Source organism: Pelodiscus sinensis, chromosome 16, assembly GCF_052426305.1.
Source record: "Pelodiscus sinensis isolate ZL-2025 chromosome 16, ASM5242630v1, whole genome shotgun sequence".
Lineage (NCBI taxonomy): Eukaryota > Metazoa > Chordata > Testudines > Trionychidae > Pelodiscus > Pelodiscus sinensis.
In genome coordinates this window covers 21,815,339-21,841,004 of record NC_143067.1, presented here as the reverse complement: position 1 = coordinate 21,841,004, position 25,666 = coordinate 21,815,339, and the positions used below count along the sequence as shown (strand labels likewise).

At 44.7% G+C, this 25,666-nt stretch overlaps 1 protein-coding gene across 2 annotated transcripts in view; it reads right to left on the bottom strand.

Moving 5' to 3' along the window:
* The window catches only part of LOC106732388 (uncharacterized), a 135,373-nt gene that overhangs the window by 100,953 nt on the left and 8,754 nt on the right, over window positions 1–25,666 (bottom strand). For both annotated transcript variants that reach the window (XM_025187467.3, XM_075900291.2), the window contains 9 exons: window positions 22,006–22,118; window positions 17,504–17,622; window positions 13,388–13,606; window positions 12,227–12,370; window positions 11,840–12,003; window positions 11,553–11,668; window positions 6,239–6,354; window positions 3,287–3,511; window positions 915–1,058 (listed from right to left, as the gene is read on the bottom strand). In XM_025187467.3, the coding sequence (XP_025043252.2) occupies window positions 915–1,058; window positions 3,287–3,511; window positions 6,239–6,354; window positions 11,553–11,668; window positions 11,840–12,003; window positions 12,227–12,370; window positions 13,388–13,606; window positions 17,504–17,622; window positions 22,006–22,118 (1,360 nt within the window). The remainder of the gene's footprint in view (window positions 1–914; window positions 1,059–3,286; window positions 3,512–6,238; window positions 6,355–11,552; window positions 11,669–11,839; window positions 12,004–12,226; window positions 12,371–13,387; window positions 13,607–17,503; window positions 17,623–22,005; window positions 22,119–25,666) is intronic.

The following is a 25,666-nucleotide window of genomic DNA, read 5'->3' as shown; positions in this document are numbered from 1 at the left end:
AGTACTTGAAACAGATAAATACACCTAGGATTTTAGGCATGATAACGCTGAGCATTGCCATGCCTAATTTTAGGAACCTAAAATATCATTGGAATTCCAAAGTCTAAACTATGGGTTTATGCTGCATTTACAATGAATGGAGAGAGACAAGCACCTTAGAATTGGACTTATTAAAATAAACACATTGATGGTTCCTTACCTAAACTAGCCAACAGGAGATGTCAAGCAGAGACTTTTGTGCTAACACACCTTCCTCTTTCAGAGATAGGGGATTAGTTCCAGATTAAAAAAAAAGGGCCTTCCCATATCCCAGGTGAATACCATAACCTACACTAAAAATTTATGAGGAACATTCTGCCCTCTTCTCAGCTGCTCCATGTAAAATCACCTAGAAAGGCCCCACTTCCTACTCGCTCACTGAGCTGCTGTGTGTAAATTTGTCTTTAGGGGCCCAATCTATAGGTGAGATCTGAATATACTTACAGAATAAGGCCCTGCAGGCAAATTAGGTAGAGAAACGTCTTCCTATAGTTCGTGTATTATTCTGAGGGGAAAGCATCTGGATTCCTATAGTGGGGCTGCCACACACATGCTGGGAGGCAGAAACATTGGCACCTAGGCAACTTTCAGTGAAAAAATGTAGGCACAGAACTGAGCAGGGGCTCTGTAAACTCCAATGGGGCCTGATTCTGAGATTAAGGTGCCTAAAGTGACAGTTAGATGCTTAATTCCTTTTGTGAACCTAGCCTACTCTCTATATTCAACAAATCATTAATTTTGGTTACATTTGCAGATCACACTACATGTAAAATCCAGGATGTCCTTCGACAGGTAATCACATAAAATGTTTTAATATTTACACTATGCACATTAGACTGAAAAGGTGCATTAAAAAAACCCTAGTATTACCATACCTGATTCACAAATTTCTCCTTTAAATCTGTCCACACATATTAACTTTTGTGGGCATTTACCAGTTATGGAATTGCATCTGAACTTTCCAGGACACATCAGACAGACTCTTGCACAGTTTTCTCCATAGTAACCCAAAGAACATTCTGCATGAAGAACAACCAATATACCAGAGTTAAATGTAGAGGAGAAGTGATATAGTTAAGCAGCTATCTTAAGTAGGATTGTTTACTGAGCCGCAATGGTAGTTCTTTTTAACTAGTGTTCTTGTCATATGTTTTTTTAGAGCCTTGCCTGTGATTTCAAGAATCAACTAGCAGGTTCATCTACTCACATACATAGCTAAATATACAGCAAACTATCAACTAAAAGACTATCAGCTCAATTCATTGTTGTGCAAGTGGGATGCAAAGTGCTACAGGTTGGACCGACCAGGTCCAGCACCATTGGGAACTGACTGTTCCCACACAAGAGAGTTTGCTGGAGCAGAGGGGGGGGGAGGATATACTCCCTGCTAGACTCCTCTCTCTGCTACTGGGCTCCAGCAGCCCCCCTGGCTTTGCTGCCCTGCTGGGCTCTGGCAACCCCACAGGCTCCAGCAATCCCACAGGCCCCGCCTTCCTGTCAGGCTCTGCTGCCTTTGCTGCCCCACGAGCTCCAACAGCTCCTGGGACACTGCTGTCTCACTGGTCTCCACTGGCTTTGCTGCCCTGCCAGCTTCAATATCCTGCCAGCCCTGAGACTCTGACGGCCCCACCGGGCTCTGCTGACTTCACTGTCCTGCTGGCCCCGTAGGCTCTGGCAGCCCTGTCAGCCCCACTGGACTCTGGAAGCTCCACTGTCTTCACTGGCCTGCCGCCACTACAGACTCTGTCAGCCCTGTCAGCTGCAGGTTCTGCTGCCCTGTGGGCTCTGCTGCCCCGCCAGCCACCAGCAAGCTCTGACACTGGGGTTCTCTGGTCCAGCAACATCTGTGGTCCTGTTCTGAACACAGAGGTTCAACCTGTACCAAATCAGAAAACTTTTTATCCACTTTGCACTACTGTAAATGGCTGCACAAGGTGCATGTCAGCAATGAATTGGGGCCTTTATGTATTGGAGAACAGGCAATGATAACAGTGCCATTCTCCCACCACAGCTCAGATTTTATACAATTAAACAAGTCCTATATCACTCCCTTTTCCTCTAACTGGAAAAGAGGATGTGGCTACTGCATCTCACATGCAACACAGCAACTCCCACTAGCCACTGAAGCAAATGCACATTAAAGCAGATTTCAGTTTGCTTTAACATACACCAAGAGACGAGTCCAGCACAGACCAACCCCTGAATTCAGTGAGCTTACCAATAGCTTTGCACCCCTTTCAGCATCATTAGTTGCAGTCAAAACTCCTCTACTAGTGCTAAGAATCAGGGCCAATGACTTTGAAGGCAGTTTTCAGTTGCTTACTATAACAAATCAATTCAACGCCACAGACCTACACAAAGTCTTCTGTACTAGTGACAGGGACCACAGCATCCAAGAGTTATCTAAACTAAAATTCTGTTAGGATACATCTATATTTGATAGCTGAGAGAGAAAAGGACAAATATTTTTTATTTTGCTTTTATCTAAATGTACATTATAAAAGGACGTTTAAGCAACTGTCTAAAATGTGAGCAAACTACATTCAGATTCTAACTTCAGTGAGAGGTCTTCCTGATTAACAACTAGAGGAACAGATATTTACAATATAACTAGTTGAGATTTAGTGAGTGTTTTCCAGAGATAAACACAGAGATGAGAGTTTTATTCTTGATTCTGGACATCCAACACTCCAGTCATCTGTAGAAGTGGGCTGTGCCCACAAAAGCTCATGATACCAGCTACATGTTTAGTTAGTCTTTAAAGTGCTACCAGACTACTTATTGTTTTTTAAGTTTTTCTAGAGAGATATATTTTTATAGACTCAGTCAAAATATTTTTAAGAATTCAATATAATTTCTGCACATTTGCAAGTTTTCTCAGCTCCCTGGGTTTTCAAAATTTTTAAACTTCATTTTCAAAATTGAAAATTTCAAAAATGATTTGTTTTGAAAAAACCTGCTACATGAGTAATTGATAACTCTAAACTGACAATGTAAAAAAATCAAAAGAACAAGAAATAGCGTACATTTAAAAGATTTTGTTAAAAATGGACAATTTTTAAAAAATCACAAGTATTCTTGACAAAAAAAATCAATTTTCCAAAACTGGCCAAATTTTGATGAAGCATTTCAACTTCCTTTAACCAGCACAGACTAATAAGACAATTATAGGTGAAAATTTAGAGCAAATTACTACCTATTTTTTTCTATACCTGCAGCAAATTTGTAGTTGGAGTCTGATACATACCACGTTTTACATATGAAATAGCATTCGAGGGAGCAGTGAAAGGAACAAAGTGGATTTCATCAATTCCTGCCACTCTTCTGAAGTAGTGTGAGACTTTTACTACTCCTGTGCAGTTTTTATCATATAAGCAGTCTATCTTAGCACTATGGAGGGAGTTGTACATCTTCTGTGATGAAAATGGTCGTGACAGGTACCGACTAAGAAACACATCAAAAACATGTGGAGCTATAAAATACAAAAGAAAAATAAATCCATGAAATGAAAGTAACTATGTTTTTAGGAAGTCATACAGAGTAAATTTTCTAAACATCTAGTTTTGGATGTATGGAATTACTGAATTGTTTGTTTTCACAATACATTCTCACTTTTAAACACTATCACTGAAATCTGTAGTTTGTCAGTAACAACTGCACAAAAAAGCATGCACAGATCTGGACAAATATACAGCAAAATTGGGTCCCCAACTGAAGTGAAATGTGAAAACTGATATTCACCTCAACTAAATTATGAATTTGGAAATTCGATATATCAAAAATATAGGGAGTTTTGCTTCTCAAGAAAACCATTTTCAAGAGGACATGAGATGCCAAAGAATTTTTGAAAAATTATATTACATTTTATCTAATTGGAATGAAATGAGAACTTCAGATGGAGGCTTTCAAAATTTGAAACATTTTATACAACCATGTCAATTTGTTCCAAATTATGTCATTTTTCTCCATCAGCTGAGATAGCACTGCCATTACTAATGCACTACAACAGTGTTTCCCAAACTATGGGCTGTGGCCTGATACCGGGCCTCAGTGTGGTTGCCGAGAGGGGAGCAGGGCAGGGCAGGCTGGGAGGAGGTGTGCGTGTGGTAAATCGGCCGCAGGGAAGCAGGGTTGGGGGCAGCAAGGCAGTCCGGCAGAGATGGGGGGGTCGGGGAGGCAGCCAGCAAAGCAGGGTTGGGGGCAGTGGGGCTGTCCAGCAGAGATGGAGGGGGGGCAGTGGCAGCTGGCCGGCAGAAGCAGGATTAGGGGCAGCAGGGCTGTCCGGTGGAGATCGGGGCAGGCAGCAGGTGGCAGAAGCAGGATTAGGGGCTGCGGGGCTGTCTGGCGGAGATCGGGGTGGGTGGGCAGCGGAAGCAGGGTTGGACGGGGGGGGTGGAGGGGCTGGCCAGGGGAGGAGGACTGGAGAACCAGCCTCCAGAAGCAGGGCTGGACGGGGGCAGCGGGCTGGCCAGGGAACGGGACGGGGGGCTGGACAGGGGAGATCGTGAGGAGGAGGATGGGAAACCTAGCTGTCAGAAGCAGGGCTGGACAGGGGAGATTGGAAGGAGAAGCGGGGGGGGGGGGGGGAGGGGGGAAGGGGCGGATCGGCCAGCAAGAAGCGGGACTGACCTGGGCACATGCAGACCCAGGCACACGAGTGAGTCCAGCCCTGGGGATTCCATTTAGCCGCCCTGCCCCCAAACCCTCCCTCGAGTAGTTGCGAACTGCCTGGCTGGTAGACACACTCACGCAGCAGGAGCACATCTACCAGCCAGTCAGTTCACAGCTACGGACTGATACACCTAATAATAATAATAATAAAACTTACCTAATTAGAAAATACCAAACATTTTATATGTCTGGTATTTTCTCAATTTGGTTCCTTGATAGAACCCTCAAATACCGGACTGTCCAGCTGATCAGCGGCTTCTCCTCTCTGCCTGCCCACGTGGAGCTTGGTGCACCCCAGCTGAGCGCCATGGCCAGCTGGCCGGGCAGCCACTTCTCTTCCCTCCAGCCCGGCTGCCCTGCACTCAGCCCAGGGAGGCTGCGTCTAGCTCCAGCTGTGCTGGAGCAAGCTTCCCAGGCTGAGTGCAGGATCACAGATTCCCATCTGATGGACTGTATACGACTAGCAATCTCAGACTACAGCCCAGACTTCAAGTATCTGCCCACTGGCAGATACTGTTCAGTCACAGGTGTCACACTGAGACAAAATATATACTTGATTTTAGATTTACAAAATAGCAGAGAATAAAATGTATAATTGTAAATGCTTCATTTGACATTTAAATAGCATGAATTAAAAACAGACCATTTATTTCATAACTATAAACATGTGATTTTAATTTTATATATTGCATAATTTAAAAATAAACTGTTTAACAGAGTGTATAAGGGCTGGGGATAGCAAGTGATGGACAGAATAGAGAGGGCGGGGCTTCAAGGAAGGGGCGGGACGGTAGATCTTCGCCTGTTCTGAGACTTAAAAAGTGATCTTGGGTGTAAAAAGGTTGGAGACCACTGCCTTAGATCATCATAGATTTATACTTAGGGAGGAAAACTGGGGAGGGGAAGAATTGAGTCATTATGAGTTATGAAAATATCCTTCAAAAAAATCCTATGGAAAGCTACTACTGATGCCACAGTAACAGTCCAGCTTGCCAAACTGCATCGGGGCACAGCTTCAAGTACTTCAGTGGAGATATGACCATTTATATCAGTTGAGGATCCAGACAAATATTGTTCTCCATGAACTTAGGCTACCCTGTTTAACAAGCCTTTTGCTCTCATCTCCCTACACCATTCCATTGGTTCCTCTCTGCCACTTCTCCCTGTCTCGCTAGTGTTGGTACTAGAACCTTCTCCACTGCAGCTTTTGCCTTGATGTAACCCTTCACTGCATTTTCCACCTCAAATCTTTCCCCCATTGTCTGTTTCCGGGTTCCTCACCACCTTTGTTTTAGTCTTGTGGCTAAATGCTTTATTATTTCCCACTCTCAAGTCTTTAAACCCCATTTTCCATAATTTATACTATTTACTAATAATCTCTGTGGTCATTTTAAACACTGAATAACTCTGGGGTATGGTTTGCAGGAAAGAGGCTTTTTATAATTATTTTGAATTCTATTCTAGTCTCACACTTAGTGCCCCAAAAATTTAGAAAAAAATTTGCTTCAGCTCCCTAACTGCAACTTACATTCAGCTTTCTTACAAAGCCACTTGTACTTATTTTCACAGTTCAACTTTAAAATACTTCTTGGTTCTGACTGGATACCTGCACATCTTCCAGATGGGTTTCCAATCATGGATAACCTGAAATACAAAATACATGAGCACAGAATCTCAGACTGGAAATACTTTTACTTGTCAAGGTTGATAGCTGTAAGAGAACAATCGTTTAAACATACAGCATACACAGCAATATTGCTCAATTTCCAAGTAGTTTCTGAGGATTAAGTATTACTCAAAACACAATTGTGAGTCTTTCCATTGACTTCCAAGGGTGCTGGATCAAGTCCTAAGAGTAAAAGTAAGCCCTGTGCAGAGGGTGAACACAAGTCCTATGTATTATCTAAATACTGCAAGATGTGAGACCGAAATGATCCATGAGCAGGGTTTATACTCAACCAGAACTATCTGGAGCAGAGCTCTGGTAAATATTTTCAAACCTGTGGGAACCCTGATGCCAGTGCTTTCCCTCTTGCCTAGGTTGAAGCCCTGATCCCTGACACTGCCTCCCGCACTGCTTGAGAGCCCCAACAGATCACACTGGCAGTTCAGGATGCAAAAAGAACATGTGAATTAAATAAACAGGTTCCATGACTCCAGGCCTACGTCTAGACTACAGGCTTCTTGCACAAGAACCTTTCATCGGAAGAGATCTTCTGAAAAAACTTCTTGCACAAGAGTGCATAAAAAAAACGATGTGCTTTTGTGAGAGAGCATCTAGACTCAGTGGACGCCATCTCACATAAAAGGCCACCAGGAACCAGTTCAGGCAGGGCTTTAGGTCACCAGTTGCTTCCGAGTGCTGATGCCGGAGCCTTGCGAAAACATGTGCCTGAAGAGACCCCTCTGGACAGCCATTTCTCTGCTGCTACTGTGTGCTTGCCTACCTCTTGGAGGGATAGCAAAGCTTTAGCAGTGCCTGCTGTGGTTGCCCTCTTCTTTTTTAGATGCCACAGCTTTTTCCTTTGTGTCATGGAGCCGGAGCTGCCCCTGGGCATGCGATGGCCCCACACAGCCACACTGCAGGTTTTGCAGCACTACTTTGCATCTGCTGCCTTCCTGGTCCTGCAGTACCTGGACCCCGAACTCATCCTGGGGTTCCTCTCTGTGGCAGTGGCTGCTCCACTCTGGCAGACGCACCCCACAGTGGAGAGGCATTTTTGGAGGCTGGTGGGACAGTAGTGGAAAAGGCCGGGGAGATGTCCTGGCTCCCTTGCACCGGCTCAAGGGAGAGGGTCTCAGTGCCCGTCTCCTCCTCCTGCTCCTCCTCCTCCGCCGTGTTCAGCTAGCCCTGACCCTCCTGCTCCTCCTCCGGGGAAACCTCAGGCCGGAGGATGATGGGGGTCTCGATCCCGGAGTCCACCAGGATGGGGGAAGACATTTCTCCACCCCCCAGGACTTGGTGCAGCTCCCTGTAGTAGGGGCAGGTGTAGGGTCCTGCCCCTGAGCGGGAGCTGCACTCTGTGGCCCAGACATATCCCTGGTAGAGCTCTGTAACTTTACTCCAGACCTGTTCCATGGTCAAGGGTGAATGTATGCGTTCTGCCAGGGAGGTGGCCATCTGGCCATAAATTTCAGCATTGCACCGCTTGGCCCAGGGATCCTGGAGCGTCTCCTCCTTGCACCACAGTTTGAGGAGGGACTGTATCTCTGGGCCTGTCCAGGATGGGGTGCGCCTCTTGGCCCTCCTGGGTGGGTCCTCAGACCCCGGGGGTTGCTCTCAATGAGGGCCAGGGAGGTAGTGGGGAATTTCAGGGGCGGACATGGCTGTGGCAGGGAGAGTCACGTGGCCAGGTTGCTGCTCTCTGTCCAACTTCCTGCCACAAGGCTTGTCTGGGTTGCTTGCAGCTTTAAGAGGGGCCGGGAGACAGGAACTATAGAGTTGTGATTAGCTGGTACGGAATGGCTACCAGGGCACCTGTGCTTTTCCTGGAGGCCTTTTCTTACACAAAAAAATCCTCCTCCCCATCTACACAGGCCTTTTTGCAAAAAGGTTTCTTCCTTGTCAAATGAGGAATACCAATTTACTGTCAAAAGAACACGCTTGCTGTGTGGACATAACTCAGGTTTTGCCGTTTTTCCGACAAAACACTGTAGTCTAGACGTACCCTGGGAAGAACATCTGCGTTCCTTCCAAGACACACTATATACTACCCATCAGATTCCTACTCAGGCAAAAGCCAGATGAGATTGGTCTGGTCTCTGTAGGGACAACAGAATGAGCCACACATCTTTTCAAGTTTCTTCTATTTGTGCTTCCCCTATTCTTACTCTTTGCCAGACATCTGAAGGGACTGAGTTGACACAAATGGACTTAAGTAAATTGCATTCTCTGGCTTTCGCAGCATGTTTTAGTTAAATCCATGGCACATATTTCTTACCTGAGACAGCGAGATCACAAACTCAGCAGTGTCTCATGACAGTTTCTAGATCTGTTATAACTTTTCAGTTCAATGATAACATGATTCCACATTGATGATGAATTTTAGAGCTAGTCCAAAATGAGGAAAGATTCATTACAAAAAAAACCTAGACTTTTTCAGATCAATTTTCCCTTATACAATGGGTAATATAAAAATATTCACTAGGCCATGGTCTACACTAGGGAGTTATTTTGAAATAATAAGCACAGTGTCCACACTACCATGCCTGTTATTTTGAAAATGGGGCTGGTTATTTCAAAATAACAACTCCATTTTTCTCAAGAAACAATGCTTATTTTGAAATAGTTATTTTGAAATAGCGATAGTGTGGATGTTCCACTGCTGCTATTTCAAAATAACTACCCCCAGAGTCATTCAAAGTAATTACTCCCCAGTGCTTCCTGGGGTTCTAAAGTTGAGGTAGCATGTCCACACTGAGCTAATTTTGGAGACTAATTTCAGACTAATTTCGAGGCTTCCCTGTAGTGTGGATACACTATTTCAAAATAGTTATTTCCAAGTTATTATTTTGAAATAACTTAGTTCAAAATAGTTTCCTAATGCAGATATGCCCTAGCTCTTGTACATTTTTTCTAGGCCTGCCATCATTTCATACTATACATTCCTTACTGCAGAAATAGTGCAGAAATCTCTCAGTGTGACAAATTCTGTTTTGTGTTTAACTCACTGGTCTACAATTTTTTAGAAGTCGTCTGCTTCAGAGATAAAATGTGCTATTTATTATGTATTTTGATGTGCTGAATTCAAATATGACAATTAAAACAACTGATTGGCTACTGCTCCAAGATATTTAAGTTTTTACAGTTTACATCTATGTATATTGTGTAGTTAGTAGAGTTTTAATCATAAATTGTAAACCTAGGTCTTTTCATGTGTTTATGGTTGCTTTACATGATAATATTTCACCTGTCCTGTTTATGTAACACTTTAAAAATCAGCAAAAGGGTTATATAAATAAAATTTATTATGAAACAAAAGGCAAAAAACTATTATGTACATAGCTTAGTCCTATTCAGTGTCTACTCGGCGCTTCTTGGCTTGTCTCTTGTTTTCATTAAATGGAGCATCTCTTGTCACTGTCCAGCAATAGTCTGCAAGCATTGATGGGCTCCATTTGCCCTGATAGAGTTTCTCCATTGTTGCAATGTCCTGGTGAAATCGCTCGCCATGCTCGTCGCTCACTGCTCCGCAGTTCAGTGGAAAAAAATCTAGATGAGCGTGCAAAAAATATATCTTTAGTGACATGTTGCAACCAAGGCTTTTGTATGCCTTGAGGAGGTTTTCCACCAACAACCTGTAGTTGACTGCCTTGTTTCCGAGAAAATTTATTGCCACTAACTGGAAGGCTTTCCATGCCGTCTTTTCCTTGCCACGCAGTGCATGGTCAAATGCATCATCTCGAAGAAGTTCACGAATCTGAGGACCAACAAAGACACCTTCCTTTATCTTAGCTTCACTTAACCTTGGAAATTCTCCATGGAGGTACTTGAAAGCTGCTTGTGTTTTGTCCATAGCCTTGACAAAGTTCTTCATCAGACCCAGCTTGATGTGTAAGGGTGGTAACAAAATCTTCCTTGATTCAGCAAGTGGTGGATGCTGAACACTTTTCCTCCCAGGCTCCAATGACTGTCGGAGTGGCCAATCTATCTTGATGTAGTGGGAATCTCTTGCACGACTATCCCATTCGCAGAGAAAACAGCAGTACTTTGTGTATCCAGTCTGCAGACCAAGCAAGAGAGCAACAACCTTCAAATCGCCACAAAGCTGCCACCGATGTTGGTCATAGTTTATGCACCTCAAAAGTTGTTTCATGTTGTCATAGGTTTCCTTCATATGGACTGCATGACCAACTAGAATTGATGGCAAAACATTGCCATTATACAGCAAAATATCCATGAGGGTATGTCTACACTACCCTCCTAGTTCGAACTAGGAGGGTAATGTATGCATACCGCACTTGCTAATGAAGCCCGGGATTTGAATTTCCCGGGCTTCATTAGCATAAGCGGGGAGCCGCCATTTTTAAATCCCCGCTGCTTCGAACCCCGTGCAGCGCGGCTACATGGGGCTCGAACTAGGTAGTTCGGACTAGGGTGCCTATTCCGAACTACCGGTACACCTCGTTTCACGAGGAGTAATGGTAGTTCGGAATAGGAACCTAGTCCGAACTACCTAGTTCGAGCCCCGTGTAGCCGCGCTGCACGGGGTTCGAAGCAGCGGGGATTTAAAAATGGCGGCTCCCCGCTTATGCTAATGAAGCCCGGGAAATTCAAATCCCGGGCTTCATTAGCAAGTGCGGTATGCATACATTACCCCGCTAGTTCGAACTAGCGGGGTAGTGTAGACATACCCTGACTTCTAGGAATAACATGATTCAATTCATATCATGTATGATGCAATACCAGCTTCAAATTGCATCATTCATTGTTTTGCCTAAAAAGCAAGTACTGTCCAAACCCAGTCATAGATTTATTCATAGATTTAGTCAAAGATGTATTTTAGTCATTTCTGGTTTAAATTGAGATCCCTTCCCTTTATAACTCACTTATCCTCCGCCACTCGCAAGTCAAGGGTCGTATATACTAACGCAATAGCATATTTTGAAAACTAGAGCCAATCAACAATTTTAAGCATCATTTTCATTCTCAGTGACCCAGAATTAGTAAAGTTTGACTACATTTATTTCAGAAGAATTTTGGCTGTAGAGCAGTGTTATAGGCCAGATTCTCAGCTTTTGTAAATCAGCATAGTTCTATTAAATTCAGTGGAGCTACACCAATTTATACCAGTTAAAATTCAGGCCTACAAAATGCCTGTAAGGAGCATCCACTACTTTACCAATCAAGTTCTTTAGCAGCTGACTTCTCATTTGACCAAATCCATATAGATTCTTGCTGCCTACTATTCAATCCAATCCAAAAGGTTCCAGATGAAATCACTGAGAACAACCAATCCTGTTGACGCAAGAAAGTATGAAAGTTATTTACAGTGGTATTTTCCAACCCAAAGGCTGAACTACTAGATTTGATATTTTAAGACCACATTTTATAAATACTCCAGCATGTCAAACAATATTTGTGCAAAACGTTTCTTTTTCAATCATATTTCCCCACCAACTCTAATACCATTTCTTCTGGGCTCTCAATCCATAGCAGATCTGCACTTCTATATCTTCTACACTTCTCCCTTGCTTGAAGCCAGCTGGCAGGGACCTCTGTGCTGAAGTAGTAACAGTTGCCAGTCCAATATGACCAACCAGAAAAACGGGGGCACCACAAACTTTTCATATCTAGTCAAATACAAGGAATAACACCACCTAAGGATCCTGATTACTGATATCTGACAAAAGGAGAATTAGTTAAGCATTGACAAAATCAGGGAAAATTGAAATAACTGCTAGTAGTGAACATATGCAACATTGCTTATGCCATTAACAAGGGCAATCACTCACCTTCAAATTTTGTACTGCATTAGAAAAACCCACCCAACATAAGGCACTTATGTTTAGGTACCTCTCTCACAGGATGTAGGCATGCTCTGAGCACTGCACAAATGGAAATCATCACAAGCTCCTGTGTAGGGATTGCACAAATCATCATTGTGACACAAACCACACACAGAGGAACAATCTCTTCCGAAGTAACCCATGGAGCAATCTAAGAACAAGATAGAAAATACCATTGTCATTCACTCAAGGAAACAAATGCTGTCAGGATACAAATTTACAGCTAGACTGTGGCTAGCTCTTACAGTCAGGAAGGGATTAGAGACATCAACCCAGGATAACCTATGTAAGGGTTCCCCAGACTGACAGACCCAGACAGCAAAAGGGCTACCATCAGTTTGCTCCCTTTAGGAAGCTACTTGCAGAAAAGGACCTAGGTGAGAAACATCAAGAGCTGGGTCTCTTCCTGCCTAGGGTCAGCCAGGGATAAAGCTATGCTTCACCCCTTAAAAATGCCTTATGATGCTCACCATAGGGCAATATCCCAATATGCAGCTTTGGACAAATGTTGCAATTTAGCCTCATACCAACAACAACATGACAGAAAAATACTGTTACTAGATTGGTGAAATCTTGTAATGCCTTTAGTTAAAATCTCAAACAGACATGTAAATACTCCCTTAAGGCAGCTGTATGAAACAATTCAGGGTCATGCTAAAAAAGCCCCAACAGAATCTCCCTGGAAGCAGCCACTTGGTGTTGTTGCCTCTGATATCTGCCCCTGACAAATTTGCAGAGACTTTCTCTTACACTTAAGTAGCACTTGTGTAGTTTGTCAGGCAAACAGAGTTTCACTGAACTGGCCCAAAGGAAACTAATACAAGTTTGGATGGTCATCCCCACAAAGTCTTCAACTATGAGCATAGAACACTGAAGAATGTGCCATACTTGCAGGAGAAAAAAAGACAAGATACCATTAAGTAGCAATAACCATGGCACTGCTGTTATCCTAACAGTCAGTATTAAGATCACAGATAGAAGCAGCAGCCTTTCTCTGCCCTTCTGTATGATGTAGGAGAGACAGAAAGTGAAATCCTGACTCTACTGAAGTCAATGCAAGTTATTGCATTAACATACATGGGTAAGAATTTCACTCAAAATACATAAGTGGTCATGCAATGCAGAGGATATTGATCTATTATAGGCTGTCCTAATAATTCGAACTCACCTGATTTTACATAGGCATATGAACTGCTCTCCTCACTCTTCAACAATACTGTTCCCTTTGCAAGGGCATATGTATTATTCCATGTAGAAATTCCTGTGCACCTCTCCCGAAGCTCCAGGCAAGCTTCTTTAGCAGATTTCAAATCTGCATGTACTTGTGATGGAACATTTGGTGGTGAGAGAAGTACCTTTCCTTTATGCTCTTGATATCGCTCAGTATCTTGTGAGGGCAAAGGGAGGGAGGAAGGGAGAGAGAGAAAGAATACAGTTAGCCACCTGAAATGGAATGTATACACCTGCCCTGGTGTCAATACTCCCAAATACACAGCTCAGAGGCGATATGCTCTTGCATACACCCCTGTCCTCCATTTTTTCCCTACCAGTAGGTAGCTGGCATGTGCACTACTGAATTAACAAAAAAGTTCTTACTATTCCATCTAAACAGAGAAACATGATGAAACGAGTGACAGGCAGTAATGAACTCAGGTTCTGATCAGAGCTATATTGCTGTGCTCTTTATAAGTTAACCATGCACTCCGCCTCTGTTGTGGTCACCCCTTCAAACCTAGGCTACAGTATTACTGGAATTCTCCCACTTCCTTTTCCACACTGGTTGAAATTCACTCCAGTGCTAATGCAAGATGAATGCACCACTTTAGTCCTCAAAATAGGGACGTAAGTACCACATAGGCCACGTGCTGGTCCTTTGGGAGCGATTTTTTTTCAATGTGAGCATTACCAGAGCTTGATTTTACTAGATACAGTGTACAGCAATGCACATTGCAGTGAAGGAATGAATAGTAAGGTGGCATGTAACAAAAGTTTTTATGTTTGACTGAAAGGATTAAAGGCAGGCAACAATAAAGGTGTCTGGAAAATTAAATTGAGCAATTTAAGACAAAGCAAACTTTCCTTACTCTCTTAACATGGAAACAATTTTCCATGTTTGAGACCCAGTAGAAATGGGAAATGATATTGGTTCAATTGTGTTGGACTATATTGTAAGTGGCTGAGTAAAAGTGCCAGGTTTGCTCTATGTGGGATCAGCATTCATACGTTAATGAATAAGCCCCTGTGATATGGACTAAGGCACTTTGCAAACAATCCCTTAGTCAACCTATAATGCTTTTTGTTACCTTTTTCATTATGTTCCTCAGAAGACCTAGACTATATTCTCAGCTCTGATATTGATCTGTTAGGTGACCATAGGGGAGTCACTTACATCTGTGCACTTCATTTTCCACTTCTCTAAAAAGATGATCACACGGGCCTCAGTTGTAAAATGCACTGAGATCACTGATGAAAAGGTACTATGTAAGAGTTAGATATTATTATTGAATACTTTGTCATATCAATAGTTTATAGAGCACTGATACAGCAGAGCATTGTGGACCTTGCTGGTGTGCAGTGAAGGTTCCTGAGTGCACATTAACAGAGTATAATTTGATACGGGACTTGTATTAATGTGCACTAGGAAACTTTTAGTGAGAACCAGCAAATCCTACATGGTCTAGTAAGTCCATGATATACTAGTGAAGCAGGCTAAAATTTACACTTCTCTGGTACAGATAAGTCCTAGACTCAACAGCAATGTGTGATTGCTGTTTAATATATTAAGATTACCAAATTAATTCCATTTTGAAAACTTGTCTGTTTTAAGATCTTGATCACAGGACAACTATGGCTAAGGACCACCGAGTGCTGACACAGGCTATGTCTAGACCGCAGGTTTTTTTCGGAGAAAGGATACGCAAATTGCAAGTCACAATTTGTGTATCTGTTTCCGCTTTTTTTTTTTTTGTTTGTTTGGTTTTTTTTGGAAAGAGGCTTTTCCAAACTTTGGCCCATCTTCACCGAGAGGAATACAGAAATGCTGAAAGAATGCGTCCACTTTTTCGGAAATTGTTCTGAAAAAGCGGACACATTCCCTGGATGTGGCACAGTTTTTCAGGGATAACTCTGGTATCCCTGAAAAACTCTGTAGTCTATACATGGCCACAGTTATATTGATATGAAAGATGCCTTTTACCGAGGGCTTGTCTTAATGTACTATGCTATAGCAGCACAGCTGCACTGATGCATCTCCGCCTCTGCAGTGTTTTAGTGAAGACACTACTCCACTAAATGAAAGAGCTTCTCCCATAAGCATAGTTAATCCACCTCCCTAAAAAGTGGTAGAAGCTATCTTATTACACATTGCTGTCTACATAGGGGTTAAGTCATTATAACTACACTGCTCAGGGAGTGTGGATTTTTCACATCTCTGAGCAACAGTTTACCAATATAGCTATCCTATATACCTATAATTGTAGATCTGACCTGACAGAATCTGAAATAAGCACTGAGCATATTCAAGTTCAAGTACGCAGGTATAACTGCATCCTCACTAGTGTGGGTATAGGATGCTATACTGATTTACGGCTTGTCTACACTTAAAATGCTAGAGCAGCACAGCTATGACACAACAGCTGTGCCATTATAGCACTTCAGTGTAGACCAATGGTTCTCAAACTTTTTGGCCCGGGGCCCACCTGCCTCAATGCAAATCTTTCATGGACCACCAGCTGCTAACAGAAACTTGTTGTTAATTACATAATTATACCTGAGCCATTTTGCTAGTGCTGCAACTAGGGAGAACGGAAGGAAATATTAATTTAAATTATTAAACAGATTGAGCACCTTAACTTCCTCATGTTAGTTTATCAAACTTAATTTTAAATTATATTAATTTATGTCCAACACAAAAGGTTTAAATGTCATCTTTATTTATGGCAGGGGTGGAGAACCTTTTTAGGGTCGGGAGCCACTGACTCACAGAAAAATCAGTTGGGGACCACACAAGTGAGAAGTGAGGTTCAGGGCTTCCCATAGGCCAGATTTACTTTTCTGAGGTTCCGGGGTTAGTGAATTTTGTGGATCTCTCTGGGGAGGGAACAAAAATGAGGAGTTCAGTGTGCAGGACAGGGTTGCCAGAGAATGGGATAGGGGTGGGGTGCAGGATCTGGGCGGGAGGTAAGGTGCAGGAGAGGGTGAGGGTTCAAAATCTGGATGGGAGGTAGGTAGCAGGAGCAAACTGGGAGTAGGGTGTCTGGCCAGAGGAGAAGGGCAAGAACAAAGAAAGGTGCAGTGTGTGTTCAGGAGGGAGGGTGCAGGAACAAAGTAGGGTGGAGGAGCAGGGTGGGGGGGAGGGTGTCTGGCCAGGGGAAGGGTGCAGGAGTAGGCTGGGAGTGTGGGGTCTCGGTGGGGAGGGGGTGCGTGAGTGGCTGGAGGTGCAGGGGGTCACTTACTTGCCTTCATGGCCTGCGCCACTTCTAGGCACTGTGTCCCAGGCATGGCCTCCTGCTGCTCGCATTGGCCAGATTCCACAGGAAAAGCCTCCAGGCAGCTGTCTGTGGACTGCTGTTCACCCAGCCAGGGGAAGGGGAGCAGTAGCGTGTGGAGCCATTTCTGGCTCCGCTTCTTCCCCAGAAGCCAAATCTGGTCAGGAGGCTCAGGCTTCTTCCCCAACCTCTCCCTGAAGGAAGCCAGTGCTGGCATTCCAGCGTTGCAGAGGAGGGCAGGAGGATGCGAAGCTGCAGTGCCAGCACAGGTTCCCTGCTGCGAGGAGAGGGAAGGAGGGAGGAATGAGGAGGCCTGAGCTTGAGCCGTGGAAAGTGGAAGGAAACTGTGGTCCGAGGACCACTAGTGAAAAGTGGCCGCAGACAACTAGTGGTCCATGGACCACAGTTTGAGAATTACTGTTGTAGACACCACCTATGCCAACAGGAGAGATTCTCCCACCTCCCAAAAAGGGGGGAGCTAGGTTGATATTCCCTGGATCTTGTGCAGTCTACAAAGGAACTTACATCAGTTTAACTACCCAAATTTCTAGCCTAGATCAGGCTTTAGTTAAAGCAGAAAATCCTCCTAGTATAGGCAAGCCCTTAGTACTAAGTGCCTACTCTTACAAACCTTTCCTCATGAGAAAGCAGTTCCACTGAGTTCAGAGGGACTACTTGTAAAAAAATAAGGACTGCTCATATGAGTTGGAGTTTGCAGGACTGAGGGCTAAAGGGTTTGCAAATGGAAATCCCGATTTAGACATCAATGGATTAAACAAGAATGCATAAATTCTCACCTGCACTTCGCTTGCAGATCCAATGGGCCCTTGCACTACAGGCCAAAGCAATCAAGATGCCACTGGAAATCTTTACACAATATGCAGTGTTTGGCTGGGCTGGGTGTGACATCCAAAGCCTTCCCATTCAATATTAACAGAATATAATAAAAAGCACTGTTAAAGAAAACACCTAGAGAAATAATTACATTACAATGGCACAGAAAGTCCTCATTCTTTTTGTTTGTTTTTTAAATCTTTGCTATAGCTGGTGTGAAAATGTGGGCAGAGGGGTGAGAAACTAAACATTTCAGCAAAAATTTCCTTTTTAATTTCAAAATTTGAAAAAAGTTTTCATCAGCTGTATTTGATGGAGGTTTTGGTTCCATTTTTTGTACCTGGGCATTAAAGTTTGTATTCTGCTGTATAGCATTCCAGTTTTAAAATAGGCTTCTCTCCCTTAAACAGCAGATCTCATTGTATCCTATTTCATATCTGGGGAAAAATGGGGACCAATTTTACAAAAGACTGTCTTAGAAATGAAATAAGATGTACTGTAGAGTAGGGACATATCAGTGTACAGGCAGTCCCCGGGTTACGCGGATCCGACTTATGTCAGATCCGTACTTACGAACGGGGCTTTTCTCGCCCCGGAGGACACGGGCGACAGGACCGCCCAGACGCGCCGCGGTCCCGCTGCCCGCGTCCTCCGGCGCAAGAAAAGCTGCTCTGCATCTCCCTGGTCTGTTGGGGAGGGGGTCCCCGGTAGACCAGGGAGACGCGGACCAAAGCCGCGGAGGACCAGGGCGGCGGGACTGCGGCGCGTCTCGGTCCCGCCGCCCGCATCTCCCTGGTCTGCTGGAGGGGGGGGGGGGAAACGCAGCTAGTGTGCGCCCCCGCCCCCCCAGCAGACCAGGCTTTTCTCGGGACGCCTGTGGAAGAGCAGCTGGGGTGCTGCCAGTTGGTCCCGCAGCGCCGCTCTCGGCGCTACTGGACCAACCTGGCAGCACCCCAGCTGCTCTGCCCCAGGCATCCTGATTCAGCCACTGCTGGTCAGTTTCAGCAGCGGCTGAATCAGGACGCCTGGGGCAGAGCAGCTTGGGTGCTCCTGGGTTGGTCCAGTAGCGCCGAGGAGTGGCGCTACTGGAGCAACCCAGCAGCACCCCAGCTGCTCTGCCCCAGGTGTCCCCAAGTCAGCTGCTGCTGAAACTGACCAGCGGCTGACTACAGGAAGCCCGAGGCAGAGTTGCTCTGCCCCGGGCTTCCTGGAATCAGCTGCTGATCAGTTTCAGCAGCAGCTGACTTGGGGACGCCTGGGGTTCTTAAGTTGAATCTGTATGTAAGTCGGAACTGGCGTCCAGATTCAGCCGCTGTTGAAACTGATCAGCGGCTGATTCCAGGAAGCCCGGGGCAGAGCAACTCTGCTTCGGGCTTCCTGTAGTCAGCCGCTGGTCAGTTTCAGCAGCGGCTGAATCTGGACGCCAGTTCCGACTTACATACAGATTCAACTTAAGAACAAACCTACAGTCCCTATCTTGTATGTAACCCGGGGACTGCCTGTAATTGATTAACCAATAAACAAAAGCTTATCAGTTAATGTTATAGACGACACACATTTTTGCCCGGCCACCCCTGCCAGGAAACTTTTTAGCAGACTGGCCAGCAGCCCGGTTCAGTCTAAGGATGTTAACTACCAATTAACAGACTAGCCGAGTAGTCGATGAAATTTCCATTGACTACTCAACTAGTCCATAGGCATTTCCGCATTCCTCCTTTGAAATGTACAAGAGCCCACGGTAGAAAGGAGGAATGCAAAATTCTGCATGCAGACTGGGGCCAGTGGGAAGTCCTGCTGACTCCAGGCTGCACGCGGGTGCCAGCTTTGAAATGCACAAGAGTCCCCAACAGGGACTCTTGTGCATTTCAAAGCGGCAGCGCAGCATGGAGCCCAGAGTTCGCCGCTGACCCCAGGCTCCATGCTGCACTGCTGCTGTGAAATGCCATGCAGAGCCGGGGTCAGCTGGGGACTCCCCAGTTGATCCCGGGCTCCAGCATGGCATTTGCATGGAACCCAGGATCAGCTGGGGAGTTCCCTGCTGACCTCAGGCTCCATGCTGCGCTGCCACTGAGAAATGCCATAAAGAGCCAGGGTCAGCTGGGGACTCCCCAGCTGATCCTGGGCTCCAGCGCGGCATTTCCACCTCAGCGTTTCAAATCAGCAGCGCCACACAGCTGATCCCGGGCTCAGCTGTGTGGCACTGCCACTTTCAAGTACCTCCTCTTGCCCCTCTTTGCTGCCTCTATAGAGGCATCAAGGGGACAGATCAACTAGTCGACTGATTATCCGATAAGCATTTGCTTATCAGATAGTTGACTAGTCTTTAACATCCCTAGTTCAGTCCTGGCTTGTACCAGGTCTGGGACCTACCCCTGACACAGCTCTGCATGCCAAGTGTATTAGGAGGCAGGCTGGCAGGCAGCCTGGCTCAGTTCCAGCTCGTGCAGGGTCAAGGCAATCAGACCCACCCCTGGACAGGGACTGCTACCACCTCATACTGCTGCCTCTGTATCAGAGGCAGCAGCACAGGGCAGCAGGCAGCCAGTCTGTGATGGGAGCTGGTTTTTAAACTGGCTCCCCTGGTGGACCAGCTCCCACCTGGCAACCCACACTGCTACCTCTGAGAGGCAGCAGCAAAGAATGGTAGGGGGCTCCTCGGGAGCAGGGCCGGAACACACTGGCTGCTGGTCCCACCCCCAGGGACTACAGAATAGGTGAGTAACCAATAAGCATTCATGAGGTTAACTTACTATTCAATTAACCAATATTTAACATCCCTACTGCAGAGTAGCTGTGAGGTAGACTCCTAAGACTCAAATCTGTGCTTTGCCTCTAAAGAGTGCCAGACTAGGAGATGGGGGTCTATAGTGTTCTTAACCCAAATTTGCACATTCCCAATTCTCAGCGGCTCCAGATGATGAGGCACCTCCTAGCATAAGATCCTACTAAGAAACAGCAGCCTCCCTGTTTGTCTCACCCCTCTTTCCTCCACCACATCCCCTACACTAGAACCTTCAAAAGCAGCCTGATGGATATTTTATCAGTTCTGGTACTAGATGAATAATCTCCTGGCCGGATCTGGGGATTACAGACTCTTTAAACTGCTTTGACCTTTTTACCTGGCATAAAGAAGCTGGAATGAGACTGAGTATCTGACCCCTTTACTTTATATTCCTCTTTTTTTATTAAGTTAGACTCCATGCAACTTCAGTCTATGCATTTGGACTAACAGATACAAGTCCTTATTTTCTGTTGAGAACAGAATTTAAGACATATCCAAATGAATTTTCTTTTGTACTCTGTCTCATTGTAGTTATCTAATATGTAATTTGATTTTTATTTTCTGCTCATATTTTTAAAATGTCTAAATCTGAATATTAAAAGCAGTTTTTAAAAAGTGAGAAAAAGTACACTTAACATGTGCTATAAAAATAAACTAGCAAACATAGTGCTGTCGCCAATTTATTTAAATGAGATATAACAGCAATCATCATTTATATAGTAGCCCAGTGTCCGTGAGTCTGTAATGCTGACAAACACGGCCACGCCCCCTGGCTGTGTACGTCAGCGCCCCGCCCCCCTTCCCCTCCCGCCATGGCGCTCCGCTGAGCGCTGCACCATTCAGCTACTCCCTGGTGAGGGAGCAAGCGGCGGCAAGCGGCAGTTTGGGATCCGCGCTCCTCATGCATGGGGAGCGCGGACCCCAAACGGCTACTTGCCACTGCTTGCTCCCCTGCCAGGGCCCAGCTGAGTGTCGCTTGCTCTGCGCCGCTCAGCTGGGCCTCGGCGGAGAGGAAGACGGGCGGGGCGGTGACGTACACGGCCAGGGAGCGGGTGCCGTGTACGACACGGCCCCCCTTTTCCCTCCCGCTGTGGCGCTCAGCTGAGTGCTGCTCCCCTCAGCCGGGCCACCGGGGGAACCAGCAGCGCAAGGGGCCATTTGGGCTCCCCCGCGACGGGAGGGGAAGCGGGGGGTGAGTCAGTGACGTACATGGCCCCACCCCCTGGCCGTGTAGTCACTGCCCCGCCCCCCCTCCCTCGTGGCAGCCCGGCTGAGCAGGCAGCACTCAGTCGAGCGCCACGGCAGTAGGGGAAGGGGGGTGGGGAGAGACGGAGGGGAGAGAGAGACAGGAGGAGGAGAAGAGAAAGGGACAGTGAGAGGCAGGAGGGGGAAAAGAGAAAGAAAGAGATGGAGAGAGAGGCAGGAGGCGGAGGAGAGCTGAGAGAGAGGGGGGAGGCAGTAGGAGGAGAGGGGGGGGGGAGCGAGAATGAGAGCGAGAGCGAGAGACTGGAGGCTCAGGAGAGAAGATCAAGGTGGAGGAGAGACCTGAAAATCCTGTCTTATGACGGGCTAATTGGCTAGTCGGGTAATAAATACTATTATCACTGGCTCTGCACAGTCATTTATATGATACTCAAATGAGCTTATATGGCAACATGAATACTTCTCAAATCAGCTTCTTACCAGGGTGCTGTAATGTCTGCTGGTGTCCCTTCTGACCAGACAAAATTAGTTAGATCTTCCAAATTATTTAATCCAATCCAGAAATTATTCAGAGGCAAACCTAAAATCCATTTCTGCAGAAATTATTAATTTAAAAAAAATTATGTCTTGTAATAATTAGCACATGTAAAACAGCTTTTCATTCATGCACTTAAGACACTAATTCTCACAGCTACCTTGAGAAAAAGGCATTATCCCTTATTTTACAGGGAAACTGTATTTTATATGGAAACTGAGGCACCAAGAATTTAAACCATTTGCCTGAGGTTACACAATGCATCAGTGGTTGTGTTATGAAGAAAAACAAGAAGTTCTGACTCCCAATACTTTTAACAACTAGATGGAAGTGTCTTATATTTGGGCAATTCCACTCCTAGTTATAGCCCTGCAACCTCATTAATGTTAACAGGGTTGCTCAGAAGCACAGAGTAGACTCTGGCCCATTCAGTATGCATTAGGCTCACTCAATACTGGAAGTGAATACAATGCATCTGGTAGTAAACCTCATAAACCAGCAAATTGATCAATTATGTGTGTGCAATCTATACCAATCTAGTCATAATTGATTTTTAGACTTCTTGAACATCACAATAAAAAAGGGATTATATTTGTATGAAGAGGCACAGACATGTACCTGAACAACAAAAAAGCATGGAAGACATAATGCATAAACAGACTTGGCTTTGTATCAAGTTCGGAAAATGAATTCCTTGTTGTTTAATTAATTTCTTCGTCCATGCAAGGATCCATGTTTTAAAAGAAGCATGTCCAAAAATTACTGGAGTTCTTACAGATGCTAAACCATTCCCTAGACTCCTTGCAGTTGAGTCTAAACTGGGGCATGAAGAACTTGACAGTGTTTTTTAAAATCACTAATTAACAAGCCCACATCTGGGAAAACAATGGCAAATTTATTGTTCCTTTTAAAAGTGATTTTAAAATCACTGTGTGGCACTTTTTTTCCACTCATATTGTTTCTGTCTAGGAGTCAGGTTATACAACATGCAAAGGAACCTCGTTCTCCTCCGTCACTTTCACCCGTGAGAATCTGGAATAAACCCCATGAAGTCAAAGGAGTTGCATTATTTTTGAAGCAGGGTAAATCATAGAATACTAGGACTGGAAGGGACCTCGAGAGGTCATCGAGTCCAGTCCCCTGACCCCATGGCAGGACCAAATACTGTCTAGACCATCCCTGATAGACATTTATCTAACCTACTCTTAAATATCTCCAGAGATGGGGATTCCACAACCTTCCTGGGCAACTTATTCCACTGTTTGACTAGCCTGACAGTTAGGAACTTTTTCCTAATGTCCAACCTAAATCTCCCTTACCGGAGTTTAAGCCCATTGCTTCTTGTTCTACCCTCAGAGGCTAAGGTGAACAAGTTTTCTCCCTCCTCCTTATGACACCCTTTTAGATACCTGAAAATGGCTATCATGCCCTCCTCACTCTTCTCTTTTCTAAACTAAACAAACCCAATTCTTTCAGCCTTCCTTCAAAGGTCATGTTCTTTAGACCTTTCATCATTCTTGTTGCTCTTCTCTGGACCCTCTCCAATTTCTCCACATCTTTCTTGAAATGTGATGCCCAGAACTGGACACAATACTCCGACTGAGGCCCAACCAGCAGAGTAGAGCAGAAGAATGACTTCTCGTGTCTTGCTCACAACACACCTGTTAATGCATCCCAGAATCATGTTTGCTTTTTTTGCAACAGCATCGCACTGCTGACTCATATTCAGCTTGTGGTCCACTATAAGCCCTAGATCCCTTTCTGCCATACTCCTTCCTAGACAGTTGCTTCCCGTTCTGTATGTGTGAAACTGATCGTTCCTTCCTAAGTGGAGCACTTTGCATTTGTCTTTATTAAACTTCATCCTGTTTACCTCAGACCATTTCTCCAATTTGTCCAGATCATTTTGAATTATGACCCTATCATCCAGAGCAGTCGTGGAATGGAGTGGCGGTTTAACTGATCATTCGAAGTAAGGGGTTTTTTTCGGATTCGCTCTTCTCTGCCGCGTGTAGACGCGGGCAATTTTTCCGGGCTAGTCAATTTCCAAAATGGCGACTGGCCGGGAACATGCTAATGAAGCGCGGGATATTTAAATCCTGCGCTTCATTTGCAATTTCGGTCGCCCTGATTAGCCTCCCTTGTTCGAACTAGGGGGCTAGTGTAAACATACCCTAAGAGAATGTGGGGTTTGGGGCAGAAGTGATGAATCTGTCGCTCCAATGACCAACCACTCCGTCCAATCGCACCAGCCTAACGCACCCCACAAAACATAGGGATGGGAGCAGTCACTGCAATTCACCATACCTAAAGAACAGCTCTGCTCATGAGGCCAAAAATGCCTAGGCTGATTCAATCATTATGTAGAGGGTGGATGGAAGGAGACATCTAATGATAAGGGTCATTCCCTCACCAACTTGTGCTAGCCAAGCATGACTAGGTTTCAGTGATACTGTTTTATATGTTGAACTATGATTGTGCTGAAATGAAGCAGTAGGTTGAAAGAGGTTGTGGCAATGATTTTCTAAGTGCTTCTTTAAACAGCATTCATATTATTTGCTGGCCGTCTTACAAGTGCCCACCAAGCCTACACACAACCATAGTGCTAACTGACCTATTGTCTGAAACCATTAATCAGTGCACACTGCTTCTACTTTTATGAAGTCCTATGAGCTATTCTGAAGACAATTCTCTGGATATAGCAGTTATAGTTGAAGGGAAGGAAAACTGCCTTGAAGTTAGAGATCAGATATGGAAGCCAGGAGTTCTGTATTCTATCCATGAAGGGTATCAAATTCATCACAAGACATTCTGCAAGTCATTTATACCGAAGTTTCAACTACAACGTCCAAGGTTAGATACTTAAATCCATATTTAGGCATCTCGATAAATAACTTGTCTGTCTATGGACTGTGGATGTTAAGCACTTTTGAACATGAGGTGATTTATTCAGGTGTCTAAATTTAGGTACATGCAATTACATTCTTTGGCGTGGACCTCTTTGGCGTGGACCTCATTTGGTAGTCTTCATAAATACTTATAAAATGCTTTGATATTTTTGGAAAGAAGGTGTCATGAAGTTGCTCAGTATTATGACTATTCTGAAAATGCATTAAGAAATATGAAAATGTGCATCAATTTGTCATGTATAGTATTTATAGGCATAAAATACTTGTGAAATACTGAATATTGTTCAATGTTATAACATTAAAAATGAGAAAAAATATCATTACCAAGTCTAGTACACAAAAATTAGGAAATGTCAAAAGTTAAGACTGCCTGTGGCCCACTACTACTTTTGGCATGCTAGTCTGAACAGAGCTAGCACATGTCTGCACAGCAGCTGGGGGACAGATATATCCCAAAGGTCTGAGCTAGTCAGATCCCAACAGCTTAACATGTGAAAAACAGTTGTTCTGCACTACAATAGTTCTCTCATGTCATAGTTCAGACTGTGTCTCACAGTTTAGTTACAAAAAGCACAAAACTGGCACTGCAGGGGCTGTAATTGCCAGACACATGTAGAGAAAAGCCTGTATATAGCTTATAAGAGCATCTGGTAACACATGCAATAGTAACTCTGAAGTTGGTAAAAAAAAAATAATT